Here is a 16,704-nt window from a genome sequence, read left to right on the forward strand (position 1 = left end):
CTACATCGAAGAGGCATGATGGACAGGCTTGATTAGTTAGCTAGCGTGCGTGTGAGTGTGTGTGTGTGAGAGAGTGAGAGAGACAGAGAGAGAGGAGAGACTAAAGAAACACACCTAGTGAACACACCTCGGCAGATGTATAGGGCTGAGAGCAGTAGAGATGGCGCCACTGAGTCTGCAGGCACGGCGGTTGCTCACACCGTCCCAAATGTGCGTGCCGTGTGCAAAACCGGACTCATCCCTGCCCCGGGACCAGAGGGTAGAGGCTTTGATGTTTGCCGAGTAATTAAAGGGCACATACCCGGATTATCGTGTCTCGTAGCGTAGTTTGGCATGGGTCCACACTGACACACATTCACACCATTGAGAGACTCAAGTGTGGGACAAGAGGAGAAAGCCCAAGTGTCGTCTTAACTTTCTTCTCCTGGACACAAACAGCGTTCATACTGCCAGTCATCATGTAAAAAAAAAAATATATATATATATATAGTTTGTTTATCCAAAGCCTTGCGAAGTGTTGTTGTTGTTGTTGGCATCTGTAAAAAACAACAGACATTACATTAGAAGTGAACTGATGATAAATGATTGTGTCAGATTCATTGTTGTCATTGGGATGTATTGGTTTTCACAACATTGAAATCAAAATAAGCCAGTTTCTTTTATTTACATTTCTCAATACAGAAAATAAATAAATAAAAAATATCAATGCAAATTTCTGAATATATTTAGACTTTTTGAGTGATATTTTAGTCTATTTTAATGTGTCTGGAGATAGAACACTGCAGTACACTGGATCTGTCAACGTAATCAAAAATAATAAGCGTTATTTTAATTATGCAGTAGGTGACTAGTTAATGAATATGTTCTCCATTAGTCAACTACCAAAACATTTTTAATTATTCAATGAGATTTTAAAAATACGTGAAAATTTTTTAAAAAATACGTGAAAAATGTATTTGAATTAAAAATGTTTTTAACGAAAAGGTTGAAATTTGGTAACTGAAGGAACATAGATTTAGAATTTTTACAATTACAGTGTATTCTTGATGAAATAGAAATAGTTTCTTCTCTTTTGACATTTTGAATTAATAATGCCGCTGTGCTTATTATAAAGCTCTTCTGGCATGTGTTTTAGAATCTGTATAGTGTAGTTAACAATTATCAAAATACCATTACAATTACTTTGATTTTGGTTCGTCGCAATCAATCACAATTATTGGATTATTTATTGCAGCTCTGCAAAATAAACAATACTCCATGTGTTTGGGTTCCAAAAGGGACAAAAAAGAATCAGATCTTGATTAACTTGATTACAGTCAGCAAATTTTAAATCAGAATTCATGCTTGTTTTGTTATCCTAACCTGAACTCAAAATGTGCAGGTTTGTGTTGCCGGTTCTCTCCGAGCTTCACTCCCCCTGTGTAAAAATGAAACGCATCAAGTCACAAGCTTAAATCATTATTAATGTGGCTGTAAGTTCCTAATAGCACCGCCACACAACTGCGGCGATAAAAAGCACTCTGTTAAACAATTCACAGCTGTTTGGTCGGCCACAATATGCAAGCAGGCCCTACGCAGTCATCTTTATTGTGACTGTATCTTCACTATGATAATCATTTGTGGCTTGGTTCTGGCTGGTTGAGGCTTGGGAAGCGGTCCAGCCCCCCTAGTGCATGCAGCAGGCTCGGTTGCTGGATTCCCTGTAGTTTCAGACAGGGTAGGACATGACCAAAATGACGGGGTTTGGAGACGGAGAGAACCCAGCAAAACACACACAAACTGCCCGGGATTCTGACTAAGGCTTAAGTGTAATTTGGGCTAGATGAAAGGTCAAGTCTGTAGCAGCGACACATGCTCGCTCAATCAGGTCCACTGTGGAACAAGAGTGTCTTTATGGGGCGCACTGGCACTTCTGCTGTTTGCTTTCACCTGCGCATTTACCTTGCGTTGGTGAACACAAATAAAGGCAGTTTTGGTTAGTTTACTTCATGTTCCTTGTAAGTAATGCTGAGTCAGCATCCCACACTCTCAATCCTCAGTCTCTCCTCTTGGTTTTTCCAGCAGCAGGATTCAGTTTGAGTGACGTCTGGAAAGTGTATCTCTGAGCCTGGAAATAAAACAACATCCGATTGGTTATTTTTTGAAGCTTCCTGTGTGTTGAGGGGCGCAGAAAGCAGTTATTCTCAACATTGTGTAATAATGTAATACTGTTTTAAAACTATAATACATTTATTTATAGTGTAATTGTAACAGATGAGTAATAAACCACTAAACAGCACAGGATTGGTCACATACACACTTTTCTGCAACCTTAAAATGTTTAATCTTGTCACATTATTTCATCTTTATGTATTTATTTTCAAAAGGTGTTTTTATTTTATATGTATTTTTATAGAACCTTTTTTTTATTTATTTTTTTTTATCAAAAGTTACATTTTGGACACAGTTAACTTCACAGATAGTCCTGAATGTTTGTTTTGCTTATGCAGTTAACACTGTATTAAGCTCTGGAACATATTCTTATAATACTATTTATGAAGAGCAAAGTTCTACGTTCAATATGATCAATTCCGATGTATTAGTTTCATTTGTCAGAGGTTGTACAGAGACTTGTGCGTGAAAAAGAGTCATATGTAAATGAGCGCGCGCGGGGCTCCTGTGACAGCTGCAGCATTAGACCAATCAGAGCGCGCGCAGATGCAGCCAGTTTGAGCTCGCACGAGGAGGTGTGTGAACCATGTCAGCTCCACTCTGATGTGCGCTCGAGCCAAACATTCAGATTGACTGGAGTTTTGGTGAAAGTGCTAAAATGTGAGCAATGATGCGGCTCTGCCAAACTCTTCGCGGGTTTTTTACGACTGTCCCGGACCTAAACACGGATTTGTTTTTGTAGAACTCATGAGAGCATACTCAGAGCGGCACTTATTAATGGACTCGTATCTCCGCTAATGATGTCTATGGGTTTCACGCCTGACAGTCTCAACGCGGCAGACCCCTCCAAGTCGGCCTTTCTGGAGTTTGGCCACGGACACCCGGCGCACCAGCAGCCCTCCCCCGGACTGTCCCACATCTACCCGGTCCACGGCCTACACGCTGCGGGGCACTCCCAGCACGACAGCCCGTTCCCCACCGGGGCTTCTTATGGACGCTCTCTGGGGTACCCCTACCCCGGCACCGTCAACGCACACCCTCCTTCCGCTTACATGCCCTACGCGCACGGCCACAGTCCCGGTAGCGGCCTGGCGCATGGAAGGGCTCAGCTCGCAGGTACGTACAGCATGTGGCCGGGGCGAGTGTGTTCTTGTCTGGAAATATCAAACACAAATGGTCCATGTGGCTTAAAACAGCTTATCTTTACTTAGAATACATTCAAAGTTCACATGAGTCACGCGTACAGATCCCATGCGTAAAGTTCCATAACGTCCAGTGTCTAAGGTTGAGGCTGCTCCTGTGTGTCATAATAAAGGCAGATGAAGCCACTCATTTTATTGACCATAATTTTCTGTGGCTTGTACAATTATAGCTTATATATCCCATGCATTTACCTCAGGAACGCGTTTTACCCTCACTAAACACAAAGACGACCAAGACTGTTTAAAGACATATTATTTTAATGATACCTGTGTATTCCCATGGTAAATATGCTTGGAAGTCTAGGAACGCGCGTAACATCAAGATTTTTGAGTGAACAAATACAAATGTTTTTTGTTTTTTTGTTTGTTTGTTGTTGTCTTTTTTTGTTTTTTCTCTCGACATGTGTGAATAAAATGATTTGACATAAAATGCATTTATTCTTGAGGCCTTGATTGTTGCAGCCACTGTATGTGTGTGTGTGTGTTTCAGATCGGGACAAACCCACAACGGTGCCTGAGACCAGAGATATTCGTCTGAACGGCAAAGGGAAGAAAATCCGGAAGCCTAGAACCATTTATTCAAGCCTCCAACTGCAGGCTCTGCACCAGCGCTTCCAGCAGACACAGTACCTGGCCTTACCGGAGCGCGCAGACCTGGCCGCCAAACTGGGCCTTACGCAGACTCAGGTGCGCACATAAACTAGAAATATCAAATAAATGAGTGTTTTTTTTGAAAACGTGGTAAAAGTGCGCAGATTACAGCCTACAGTTTTAATCTGCCCTATGATTCCTTATCCCGCGGTGTCACTGGGCAGAGGATGTTGTTGGTTATTAGCCTTAAGAGGAAACGCCTTATCTGCTCAGGAGGATCACAGTGCCGAACAAGATCAAACGAATAGCATAATAGTTGTCGTTTGTAACCCAATCCCATAATACAGGCCTTATTTACGATGCTTAAAAGTTTAGCCGTCATTTCAAGCTCATAATATAATTTTACGCACGCGTGAATTTACAGCCAAGTTAAAAAAAAAAAAAAAAAAAAAAAAAAAAGCTCTAACGTACAATGCAGTATTATATTTACAGTTACCCTACATCTTATGACAGGCTGCTTTTTCCAAACGTATCTGTCTTTATTGCACGTTATTAAACAGCGATTTTGCGATATGGAGACATACCTCGATACTCTTGACTATAACACGTATTTCCCGTAAATCTTGCCACTTAAATTATGCGTTGTCTAGATAATAATTTGACACCATCCCAACACTGGGCCTACGTTTAATTCCTCTTGTAAACTGGAGACAAGCAGGTGCACGCGCCGCTGTCAACAAACCATTACGCACAAAAGAGTCCAAAAAACGAGCCCGTCACTTGTCGCCATATTGCTTCTGATCTCTCCACTCGCGATATATCAATGGCCTCATTATGACTCGTGAGTTGACAGGTTCAAAATAACACACAAACAAACCAATCTCGTCTGTCAGCTCATCTGCTTTTCACTCATTTTGAAATAGTGGCATTACAACAACATTCCACTGCTGTATTCTGCATTCTTATTTTATTTAGCCTAGTATAAACTCACACCATTGTTGCAGTTTAAATATAGACTTTTTATGGCAAATTATCTAAAATTCGCTTTTAGCTTTATAAATCAAGCGCCCATGATGGTGCCATAAAATAGGAACAATGGGAGTTATAATGGATTAGCGGTGCCACTCAGCCTTGGCCTGCCATTATGAGCCAATAGGCCTGGGATTTACTGAGCCAACACACAACACTGGAGTTAGGAGGAGTTTCCCTTTTTATGATTCAAATATCCCTTTAAAAGCAATGGTGAAAAGCATATTGAATTTTTTACTAGGGGAAAATATGCTATAAAACCCTTTAAAAGCATTATGTCCATTGTGCGCGCGCCGACCGCACTGACAATGATATGTGTGTTCTGTCTTTTTAGGTGAAAATATGGTTTCAGAATAAGCGCTCCAAGTACAAAAAGATTATGAAACATGGCAGCGGATCAGAGGGCGAGCATCTCCACAGCACAGCCAACTCCATCTCGCCATGCTCGCCCAGTTTGCCACAGCTTTGGGAGGTCTCCATGGCGAACAAAAGCGCCCAAATGCACCCGAACAATTATATGAACACTTTTGGTCACTGGTATCCAAACCACCACCACCCTCATCACCAGGACGCAGTGCCCAGGCCCCAGATGATGTGAATGGATTTGATTGGCTGCTTGGACGCGGAAGTGTCGGAACTCTACCTTATCTTCAAATATTGTGTGTTTGAACTTTGTGTTTCACTGCGTTTAGATTTTTGCCCTTTAATATCTTTAAAACGTGGCCATCAAACGCCGTTATTTCAGACTTGTGAAATGCCAAGTGTGGTTTTGCGTGTGTGCAGTTTACAGACATAAAGACTGCAAAAAGAAAGAAAACTGACTTTGTCCTTTTTATATGCTATTGTTCACGTGGCTGACAGGTTATAGGTCTTTTGGTAAGCTAACGGATTTTACTGTTTCCCCTCAAGCAACGAGCTTATTGGGAGTTGTTTACAATGTTACAAAAATGTGTCCGTAGCTAAGGTAGCCAATAAAATTAAATTTAGCCTATTATCAGAATTTATAGCCTAGGCCTTTAGACAGCAACAATCCAAATATGGTAAAGAGTCTCCTCGCGCAGTTAACTCACACACATGAAACGTTAAAAACAGACTAAAAAACAGTTGGTGATGAAGGAAAATTGACGCCATCTTACCTTGTAGTTTCTGTAAGTGCTGATCCACAGCAGCGAGGTGCGAACGTCTCCAAAACATGTCCCTTTTACGCACGCTACCCTTTGTCAACATCATCATGCATCTTATTCTTTCAAACAGGTTCATGGCGTGAATAGAGTCGAGAAGTGCTCCAGGACAACATTTTATGACCAATTTTCATTTCGTTTCGCAGAAGGACTCCGCCGTTGTCAAAATAGGATGATAAATGTCTGTACGGTGAACTTACGGTGATTTGACTATTTACGCCTCTGCCTTGGTCTGGGCAGATGCTGCTAATGAAATCGAGTGAGAGCACTGATTAACGACGTCTAGCTCTTTTAAAAGAAACAACTAATGGCTTCTTTTATCTTTTTCATTAATCACAAGCCTGGAGCTGTCTGGCAAACGTAACTTAACACTGATGTCACGCGTAAAGACATCGCTTTACATGTGAATCTCTTAAGTGGCGAAAGGCCCACTGTGCGTCTTAGCCTAGTCAAAGCGTTATCAAAGTGCTCTAAAAACGAGTTACCAAAGTGCCACGCCCAATTAATCCGCCATTTCAATAATAAATATAAAGTATGATGCTGTTGTTTTTGTTAATTATGCTCATTTATACGTTTATTTATATTTTTTCACACGCGATAATAAGAAAAACACGTACATTTTTGCGCGCGCTGGTGATACTAACCTATAAGGCCAAGAAAAGACAGGGTATTTCTTACTACAGCCACAAAAAGTAGTCTTACCTTCATCCAAATGGTGAGCTAATTACATAAAAAAATGAAAGTTGTATTTTCGCCCAGGGTTTTTGACGGTTCCACGACATTTCTTGAATACTTCCAGACATGTTACACCTTTCCTTCCTTTATGCACTCTCTTTGCACTCGCCTCATTCTTGCTGTTTATGCGCCTTGTTAACATGCGGGCTTTGGGGAAGAAGGAAGAAGCGAGCGTTGCTTTAACCAAGTGACGGGGCATCAGAGAAAATTATAGGCAATTTTACATCTCCAGATTAGAATAATGGCTTGTGCAGTTGGACAGACAGAGCACCAGGACCATTCAAACGGGAGGGCCAATTATCACGCACAGATTGAAGGCACCGTGAAAAGACTCCCGGTTTAATAGACATGTTAAAAGGAGGCGAGGAGGTTCATGATAAAGGCGTAAAAGTGACTTATCAATGGCCTGCTTGGTTGGGGTTAGCAGATATGAGGTGTCAGGCGCGCATTAATTGCAGGATAAGAAGCAAAATGGCGTAGTATTAAACCCCGGTTGCTTTGAATGGGCAATTGGCAAAGCAGGTCCCAGAGGTGATCATTGTTATTAACTTGAGTGATCTGACATCTTGGGTAATTGTGAACAGCTTCACAGTAGAAGAATGGGTGCATAATTTGGACTATACTCAAAGTGAACGCTATTGCAAGATTAAATAAACTGGTTTAGAGTTTGTTAGGTTGTAAGGTTATCCATTCATTAACACTCTGAGATGTCTGTATAGAGCACTGCTGTTACATTTTGAATTAAAGGCCCTGTTCTGGGGTCATGTTCAGTTCAGCATGTCAAAGATGCTTCTCTCCCTCCCCTCACTTCATCTGTTTACAGCAAAACTGGAGCAGTGAGTGATCATAATGCAGATTCTCAGAGTTGGACAGCTGCTCGAAGTCTTTCCATCCATGCATTTTTCCCTCATCCCGACCTCCACCTCAACCCTAACTCCCCTGGCACCCATGGGACCAGCGTTGACACCACACTGCGGACTGTTGCAGCAGCATGGAGGGCAGGAGGGACTTCCAGAAGGCCGTACCCACCGCATCTATTTATGTGATACTGTGCCATGCCAGGATCACATTCAGGTTCAACAGTTCAAGACAATCTCATCGGCTACTTACACTTGTTTCTGCCCAGAGATGACATATATGGACACATTTGGACAGCCCACACACACTAAAGTAGCAAGTGCGGCCTGTAGCTAGCATACACATTTGTCGTCGACACAAATGTTTCCCCTGACAAGAGAGCTCAGGGCCACACACACTGAGGGAGCCACTGAGGGAGCGTCATATGAACTCTTGATGAGATTTCATTATATCAAAAGCCAATAGTCATTATGCAGCTTCTGTCAAATCAGCAAGTGAAAGAGCACTGCCCCAGCATGTTGACGGAGACGACAGACAACTGGAGTTCAGGGGAATTCACCAGAGGAGGGCATCAGGGACAAGTATTAGGACCATTGCACTTTGGAAGTACATTTATTAAAAGAGTTATCTGATTATTCAATTATTTATTTATGTATAGTATAGATTAATATAATATAGGATATATAGTATAGTATAAGTATAGCATATAGTATTTTATATATATTTATTTATTTATTTATTTATTTATTTATTTATTTATTTATTTATTTATTTATTTATTTATTTATTTATTTATTTATTTATTTATTTATTTATTTATTTATTTATTTATTTATTCAATTCAAGCCTTCAATAAAATTTCAAGTTTTCTAGTTTTACAGAAACAAATATTTTTCTGGTTATTCTGAAAACTATAAACATAACACTGACTCACTGATTATATCTAGAGCCACATTTTGGGCAATACTATCTGACATGACAATTAATGATACATTAGGAGCAATAAAAATAAATACATATTTTAATACATTTCTTTCTGACAACAAATCTTTCAAACCTCACCGAGGATGAAGGATAATAAACTAATAGATGTCATCATGGTGCAACTATAAGAAATAATTACAATTATCCTTTTAAAAGAGGATATACTGTGACGGTTGATTGTAAAAATACTTTTGGCGACAGCTTTAAACTTCTAAAAATGATGACACTTGTTGCAGCCCATGTTGACACCTCCAGACGCTTCCACATGGTCTGTGCGTTACGTTGTGAAAAGTTGTAAAATTCTCAGAATGTGTGCATATTTTGCACATTTTGACAGACAGAACAAATAAGCTCTTTACATACGCGCGTCTTAAAGCTTCTTTCATCTAAAGGTTGTCCTTAAACCTGCACATAACCCGCGTCATCCCTTGGACTGGGTGAAGGTAATAACCTGCTCTTCTGGAATTTGGATCGTTTCAGTTGGATCATCTTGCCAACTTCAACAAAGTGTTAACAACATCCAAAGACCAACCAAAAAATCACAAGGGTCGTTTTCAATAGTTTCGACTTCTGGCAGTGTTTTATTCATATGTCCTTCTCTGTGCGCACTCACCCCCTTTGGCTCTGCACTCCTCTCCGCCCTTTCTCTCTCTCTCTCTCTCTGTCTCTCTCTCTCTTGTTATCTGGCAACAGAGTAGTAATAAAAGAGAGTGACTCCAACATGTCTGCGAGTGTGTCGCCTCCTCCTGCAGTGCTTTGCACGCAGCTCAGAGCGCCCACACACGCACACACGCTCAGTCTGAATGTGCCCTTAACTATGATGCATTAAAATATAAAAATAATAATAAAGTGTGAATGGAGTCTGTATACGACAGGTGCTTCAAAACATTTTTCCACAAAATGTAGGCCTATATTGTTTGGCCTTAACTTAAAAATGAGAAATGAAAAGAGCAGAGTGTTTTTAACTTACAGATGCATTTGATGCGCACGAAATTAGGTCTGAAGAAAATACGGATAGAAAGCAAAATGTTTTTTCATGCGCAGATTTCAGATTTGAACTCAAAGTTCTTTTCAAAGACTGAAGTAAATCTGACCTATATTCATTTGTAACTGAGAAAAGCGCGCGTTTGGTGATTATGTTTGTAGGACTGTTGATCAGGTTAAAGAAGGCGCTGGACACACAACATCTAATTAACAGCTTTATTCAGTTGACAGAAAGGCAACAAGTGGACTAATTACATGAATATAAAAGGAAGCACCATGGTGCAGTCTTTCAAACGAATAAGATCATAGTGGTTCTCATATAAACACATATTTACAACCTTCGACGTTATCTTTGTACAAATCCATACAGTATAAATAGACCTGAGTTTTATGATGCCTCGTCACAACCCCTTATGCGGGACTTGAATTCATTTCATACACTGGTGAAACTGCTTAAAAAAGAATACAACAGAACATAAGCGATAAATAATTTAATAAACCACGCCACTGTCCTTTAAATACGCTGCCACGAGCAACAAAATCACATGTGCTTTTCAACCCAGTTCTGAAACAAGGAGCCCAGATGATCCAAAATCAAAGGCGACGTTTCATGTTTGAGGCTTGTCCCGCTTCCTCTTAGAGTCAATACGGCAAAAACACATTTCTGTTGAGTCCCTCAGTACACGGCCCCTACACTCTGCTGCGGCACGGCGTGGTGCACGGTGCCTGGGTGCTGTAGGTGCGTGGATCCCTGCTGGTACCAGTGGCTGCTATAGTCCTCCATGTAAGGCGGCGAAGGACTGCTGTGCGAGGGCTGAGCCGCTCCAGGGGCCCGGCTCAGCGCGGTGCTTTGGGGCGTGCTGCTGCTGCTGTCCCACACAGCGGGGGAAGGTGGAGAATTACACGCCATGGAGTCGCTGGCATTAGGGCTGTGTTCCAGGGGAACCTCACCATTTTTGTACAGCTTCTTGAACTTGGATCGGCGGTTCTGGAACCAAATCTTCACCTGGAAACACAATGAGACGAGGGACACATTAGAACAGATCAAATATAAGTTTCATTTGGTCAGGCAAAATTTTATTTCATTTATTTAATTATACTGCATTGTAAGTTGTCTGCAAAAATACATTCAATAGCAAAATATAATTCAAGAATGTGTTCAAGAATGCCGTGATACTATACCACTGTATAAAACATTGTTTAAGATGAACAAATCAAACTGAAAATGAACGATTTGACTGGACCTTTCAGTGCATGATTGCGCGCGTGGCTCAGGACACACATGGCTTTATATTAACTGTATCTCATTTAAAAAACAAAAGGGGCTTGTGAAAGAGGAAAGTCCTGTTACCTGTGTCTGGGTCAGGCCCAGCTGGGCTGCAAGCTCCGCTCTCTCGGGCAGCGCGAGGTACTGCGCCTTTTGGAAGCGCCTCTGCAGAGCGGCGAGCTGGTAACTGGAGTAGATCGTCCTTGGCTTGCGAATCTTTTTTGGTTTTCCGTTCACCATTCGTACTTCTGGCTCTGGCTCCTCTTTAACTACAATGAAATAATAATCATATTATTTATTATTGTTTGATGCATGCGCAAACATTGGCAGTGTGTAAATACATCCTGGTGTTCAAAGAGACAAAGATATTTATCGACTAATTCAAAAACAGGAAAAAATAAAACGCGTCAAAATAAACGTTTTCAAATGTAGCAGCATGCCACTAATTATCACCCTGGAGAAAATGGTTATTTCAAATCATCTCATTATTGTTTTATGACCTGGTGCTAATGACCAGAGGTGTTAAAGCAAAACATTAACACTGATACATATCTACGTCTCTGCGCACACAATAAAAGATGCACATTTTAAATCCGCATTCGTGTATTTTATGCACTTAAATATTTATGGCTGAAACAGAGATTAAAGCGCATTTTCCCACAAAGCTGCAGCATTAAAGCTTTAGTGGCAGTTCTTACCTGAGATTGGAGGCGAAGCCTGGATGTCTCTGTTGTAATGTCCATACTGTCTGTAGCTGTTCGTGTAGGCATATTCTGATTTGGTGGGGTAGGCTCCGGCAGTCCCCATCCCGTTTAAGTTAAACTGATGGTGGTATGAGTTGATGGGCTGCCCGTACGCCTGGCCCTGGTAGTACTCGTGGTGGCCATTGTAGTAGCCCATATCCGTTACGGAGGACTCGGGCAGAGTTGGGGAGTCCTTGGAGCTTGGATGGCAACCCATAGATCCAGGTAGATCTGTCAGAATGCTAGAGATCTTCTTCTCGTAGGTTTGTGCGGCGCTCATAGTGAAAGCAGCCCCTCCAAAAACACAACTCCACTGGTAGCTCTTTACGCGCTGTGCTGGTGTATATTCCAAAGTAACACTCCCAAGCTGCTGTGACTCGGTTGTGGCATTGCTCGGCTCTTGTGACACAGTTATAGAGAGCTGGGCTGCACGCTGCCTCCTCATTGGCTGTTGGCTTCACCCCTCCTTCTGGCGCTCCAGGCAAGGTTCGTGGTAAAACCCAGCCTTCAGCGAAGAGCCTATGCACGCATACTTTACCATCACTCACTTGTTTTTAGGCCCCACATTTGCATTTACCTGTCAGGCAGGCTTGTATACCGTAACTCACCCCTACACTAACTGTATGTAGGCCTAAATACAAAGTACTCTTTAAACGTATACACTTCAAATCCAGTTGGTTTTCAGCCTAAATTTTACATAATAGTCTTTAATCCTGGAGCCAGACCGTCTCCTTACGTTTTTATGCAACGTTTTCTTAAGACTAGGCGCAGACAACACCGTCCTGAGCCCATTCAAAGACCTCCTGCAGCCTCCCATTGTGATTCAACACATGCTGGCGGACAGCGAACTTTAGGTGAAAGAGATGGGCAAATAGAGGGGCAGATAGAGGGGCAGATAGAGGAGCAGATAGAGGGGCAGATAGAGGAGCCTGTGCGCCCGGGGCAGTGCGAATGTAAACAAACGTTTTCCAAACAGAGTATTTATTTTCCCAAATTAAAGATGAAGCATCGAGCTGTCATCAAAATGGAAGCTGTAGTTCTGTTTGATATGATCAAAACTTAAAGACACGAAAAATGCGGTGAACAGCGCCACCTGTTGCGCTCAACCTAGAACAAAGCGCGTGCGTCTACAGTCCTTTGATAATAATAATAATAAAAAAAAGTTTCAAAATCATAAAATGGTGTTTAAGATTTAATTTAATAGTTTCCTACCTTGGAGTATGTGTTTCTCCATTTGGCCTGAGTCAAATGAACGCGGAGACCCGTCTGTGACAGAGAAGTGAAGTTAAATATAACACTCTACTGCCCCCTTTCGACGTCATTTTGTATCACAACAGAAAAGATTACTAATACTTAAATGAGTTTTTTTTCAGAATCACAACTGAACCTGGGGTGCATGCAGAGAGGTCACATACAGTTTGCCTCGTGTCTCATGTTAAAACTCAGAACCTCCAGAACTGACTCCCTGAGCTGCAGAGGCTGCACTAGCTTTAGTGAGTCATGATGGGCTGCAGGTTCATGACTGGCTGGGGTTTATGTAGTGAAGATTGAGAACAATTTATCTAACATGCTCAATGTTTTTTTGTAATTAAGGTTAAACTGACATTAGAATAGTTCTCAGTAGAAGCTCTATTTGTTTTGAACATGTTTCCATTGCATCTGTGGACACAGTGGAGTTAGGTCAAGATATGTGAAATTATAAATCAAAATCTAGATACCGGTTTTTTAATCCTGGAGAACCCAAGAACCCCCCTTTTTTGGGGGAAAATTATGAACAATGCATTAAATCACTGCTATAAGTTCACTGAACACGGAGATATCCACTTTTTCTATTTTAACCCTTAATTCTCTAATTTAGGATCAGGGCCAAATTTGGCCCTTAAAGAAAATAATTTATCCAAAAAGAAAATAAAACATACTTCTAGACATTCTGCGAGCTATGACTAAAAAGATTAACAAAAAACAAAAACTAAATTTAGTTCAATATTCATCTTCTAAATGTCTCTATATTATACAGGGGCCAGAAGTGGCACTCTGGGCTTTCAAATTTGACCCCGTGGCTTCTCCAGGGATAGGGATGTTCCACGGTGTATTTACTGTTTAAATAATCACATATGTCTAATCACAGTCATAGACTGGACTGTGCACTGTACACCAGTTAGATTGTAGACAATCCCGCAATGACATCCTTTAATTTTTAACTGTTTTATTACACACGCAATGGGTAAAACTGGTCTATTTGCACGTTAGACATGGCTTTCTCTTGATTTCATTGAAAAGCCCACATTGTTGTAGCACACTGAGACGCCACAAGGGGGGGCTCTGCTTCAGAACACATCCTAAACCCACAAATGTGCAAAGTGCAATCAATACACGAGAATCTCACATCACGAGTGCAACAAGTGGAGGTAACCTACAAGTTCCTTTAATGTGCTTTCCTCAAGTGTACAGTGTTTATGCAGATACAAACACTGCGTAAAAGCGAAAGCTGTGCAGCATCTCACGCAGATCCGACTCACTGCACATCTTTTTTGGACATCTTTCCCTGTTTGAAGCTTCTAAACCATTAACATAATCGCTATGATTAGGCCAAAGTGAATAAGGCCTACCTACCAAAGGTACGATTTCCCACTAATTACCTCCAGATGGCAGCATTGTACCACAAAGACTGAAGCGTGCTTTTACAATCACAATAATAATCTTACAATGCAATAGATGATTTTACACATAGATTGGAATAGCATGTGATGCATCATGTGGTTTTATTGTGAAATGTCATATACAATAGAGTATATGTATTAATAGTTTCAATTTCCACCCACAGAGTACAGCAGCATTCTGTATGTCACTCTTTATAGACACACCTACACAGGAGGATGTTTGGACTTGAATCATATGGGACAGGGACACAATAACAAAGACCTCCCCACGTCCCCCTCAGTCCGAGCCTTTTGCACAGATCCATGTGCCTTTGTAAAGTTACAGAATGAGATAGCGCTGGTGTGAGTGGCTGTGTGCTAAAGCAATAAATCAGCTCTTTTGTGGTTCTTTTTAATGTTGAACCTGAACTGAGACATTTACCGGCATGTTTTAGTAAATGTTTGATGGATTGTGTAAAGTCTTCAGAAAGTTATCATCGGAATAATGCAAAATATACCTTGATATTTTGTATTATTCCGATGATCAATATTGTTAATCCTTCCAGTGAACTCATAATAATAAATAAAAGTAGCCTATTTTCTTGCTTGATTATTTAAGAAACTGACAGTGAGCTAAGAACATCCAACCCTTTGTAATGTCGCCCTTCTCTTTGTCCCAGGCTGCTCCACCAGGTCAGAGCTTTCCTTAGATGTGAAGTGCTCTCGTCTCCAGATACTGCTCTGCTCTGGTGTTTCCTCCACCCACAGCTGCCAAAGCAGTTACAAGCTAATGGGAGACACATGGCTGTAGATGGGCCATGGGCTCACTGGCACCTATACACATGTAAATACACAGGAGGAAGACGTAGTGAAGCTGGATGGTCCCCCGCAGCTCTGCTTCCACAGCACAGAGAGAGAGTCCCACACATGTGATGTCTAATGACCCGGTAATGACACTGCTCTCACTGATGTCATGCTCTGCAGTTATAAATGGTGTGGTGTGGCAGGCCTGCTGTGACACTCTGCTCACACTTTGTTACATTAGACATCTGGAAAAGACTTCAGAGTCACTTGTAAGTATTTAACCATTCTACAAATGTTCTGTTCTCACTGAGTTACATAGTACAGTATCTGGTGTTTGTCAAGGAAATAGCTGTGTCACGCTAGTTTAAATGAAAAAAAAAAAAAAGCAAACCTCCATCAAGGTCAGCTCCATCACCATTTGCTCTATCTCGCAATTGTTAACATTTACTACCCAAACCTGGACATTAGACAACTGTAAATAACAAAGCCAAAGCCAAATATGTTTATCTATCAAACATGTTACAAATGTGAAAATGGTGGCAGCGTAGAATGTGACTAATGAGACACAGAACATGCAAAATAATGTGTATGCGAGTGTGCACGTGCATAATGGTCACTCCATGATAATAATCTGCTTATTAAGGAGACATTAAGCACTGGATTGTGAGTAATTGGACAAATGTAGCCATGTAAATGAAGAAGGAAAAAAAAAAACAGGAAACAAACAGATCTATTATAAAGTTTCTATATTTAGTAACTTTTGTTATTTTTTGTTATCAAGACAACTAAAAAAAAACAATTGCTCTGAAGTTACTCACATTATCTATTACTCACATTATGTAACTTTTCCAGTAGAGGGTCAGCCCTTTGCTTGTCTCCATGGAGATGTCATTTCTTTGCATGGATGGTTCCACAGTTTGGCATTAAATGTATCTATCTCCATGGGAACAAGCGGATGGTACCAGCATAATTTATTTTGAGATCGTGTTTTTTTATAACGCATCTGAATATCTTGCTGTAAATTTCTCTTTAAGTTCGCTTCTGCTCTCTTGACCCATGTGGCCTGAGGAATAGTCTGCGTCTTGTCCTATTGTGACCCTCTTACACCGAATCCTTAGATCCTGGCAACCCTGTTCTCCGTAGAAGAATGCACCTCTTCTCTATTTGTGCAGTGCCAGCAGTAGATGAGTGGCCCAAACTACCAGCTGTTCAGCCTGATCAAAAGAAACTCCAGATCTACTTTGATTACTTCCTGCTTTCAAAAAAGAAACACGATTGTACAGTGAGTGAGATAAAGCTACTGTTTTCTCTGATTAGCTAAAAACAGTCAAACATGCCTACATTGCCCGACGTTGCTTTACTCAAAGTGTATCTGTTGCTGTGGAAACAGATTAGAGTAAACGTGATGTGCTGAGATGCCCTTTTTCTCTCTCAGGATTCATCGTGAGCAGGAAGCCCCACCCTGATCCCGGCGTGTTTGTGCTGGCTCACTGTGCGACTCTGGCAGACAAGATGAAATTGGCCCCTTCCATCATT

At 41.2% G+C, this 16,704-nt stretch overlaps 2 protein-coding genes across 2 annotated transcripts; one reads left to right on the forward strand and one right to left on the reverse strand.

Annotated features, from left to right (window-relative positions):
- The first annotated feature begins 2,689 nt into the window (after nucleotides 1–2,689).
- Nucleotides 2,690–5,773, forward strand: dlx4b (distal-less homeobox 4b). Its single transcript, XM_033984835.2, has 3 exons — nucleotides 2,690–3,267; nucleotides 3,844–4,040; nucleotides 5,308–5,773. Exons 1-3 carry the CDS (start codon nucleotides 2,949–2,951, stop codon nucleotides 5,569–5,571), a joined length of 780 nt encoding a protein of 259 aa, XP_033840726.1. The 5' UTR covers nucleotides 2,690–2,948; the 3' UTR covers nucleotides 5,572–5,773.
- A 4,144-nt stretch (nucleotides 5,774–9,917) lies between these two features.
- On the reverse strand, nucleotides 9,918–12,105 carry dlx3b (distal-less homeobox 3b). The gene is made up of 3 exons (XM_033985367.2): nucleotides 11,681–12,105; nucleotides 11,067–11,251; nucleotides 9,918–10,721 (listed from the first exon to the last, which is right to left on the reverse strand). The coding sequence occupies exons 1-3, from the start codon at nucleotides 12,003–12,005 to the stop codon at nucleotides 10,392–10,394; spliced, it is 840 nt and encodes a 279-aa protein (XP_033841258.1). The 5' UTR covers nucleotides 12,006–12,105; the 3' UTR covers nucleotides 9,918–10,391.
- Nucleotides 12,106–16,704: the final 4,599 nt, after the last annotated feature.

The sequence above is a fragment of the Periophthalmus magnuspinnatus genome, chromosome 19 (assembly GCF_009829125.3).
Source record: "Periophthalmus magnuspinnatus isolate fPerMag1 chromosome 19, fPerMag1.2.pri, whole genome shotgun sequence".
NCBI classification, from domain to species: domain Eukaryota; kingdom Metazoa; phylum Chordata; class Actinopteri; order Gobiiformes; family Gobiidae; genus Periophthalmus; species Periophthalmus magnuspinnatus.

Coding starts and splice junctions, on each gene's coding strand:
- dlx4b (XM_033984835.2), top strand. CDS start 2,949: ATGATGTCTATGGGTTTCACGCCTGACAGTCTCAACGCGGCAGACCCC. Junction 3,268..3,843: donor TGGAAGGGCTCAGCTCGCAG/GTACGTACAGCA, acceptor TGTGTGTTTCAG/ATCGGGACAAACCCACAACG. Junction 4,041..5,307: donor TGGGCCTTACGCAGACTCAG/GTGCGCACATAA, acceptor CTGTCTTTTTAG/GTGAAAATATGGTTTCAGAA.
- dlx3b (XM_033985367.2), bottom strand. CDS start 12,005: ATGAGCGCCGCACAAACCTACGAGAAGAAGATCTCTAGCATTCTGACA. Junction 11,252..11,680: donor GGCTTCGCCTCCAATCTCAG/GTAAGAACTGCC, acceptor ATTTCATTGTAG/TTAAAGAGGAGCCAGAGCCA. Junction 10,722..11,066: donor TGGGCCTGACCCAGACACAG/GTAACAGGACTT, acceptor TTGTGTTTCCAG/GTGAAGATTTGGTTCCAGAA.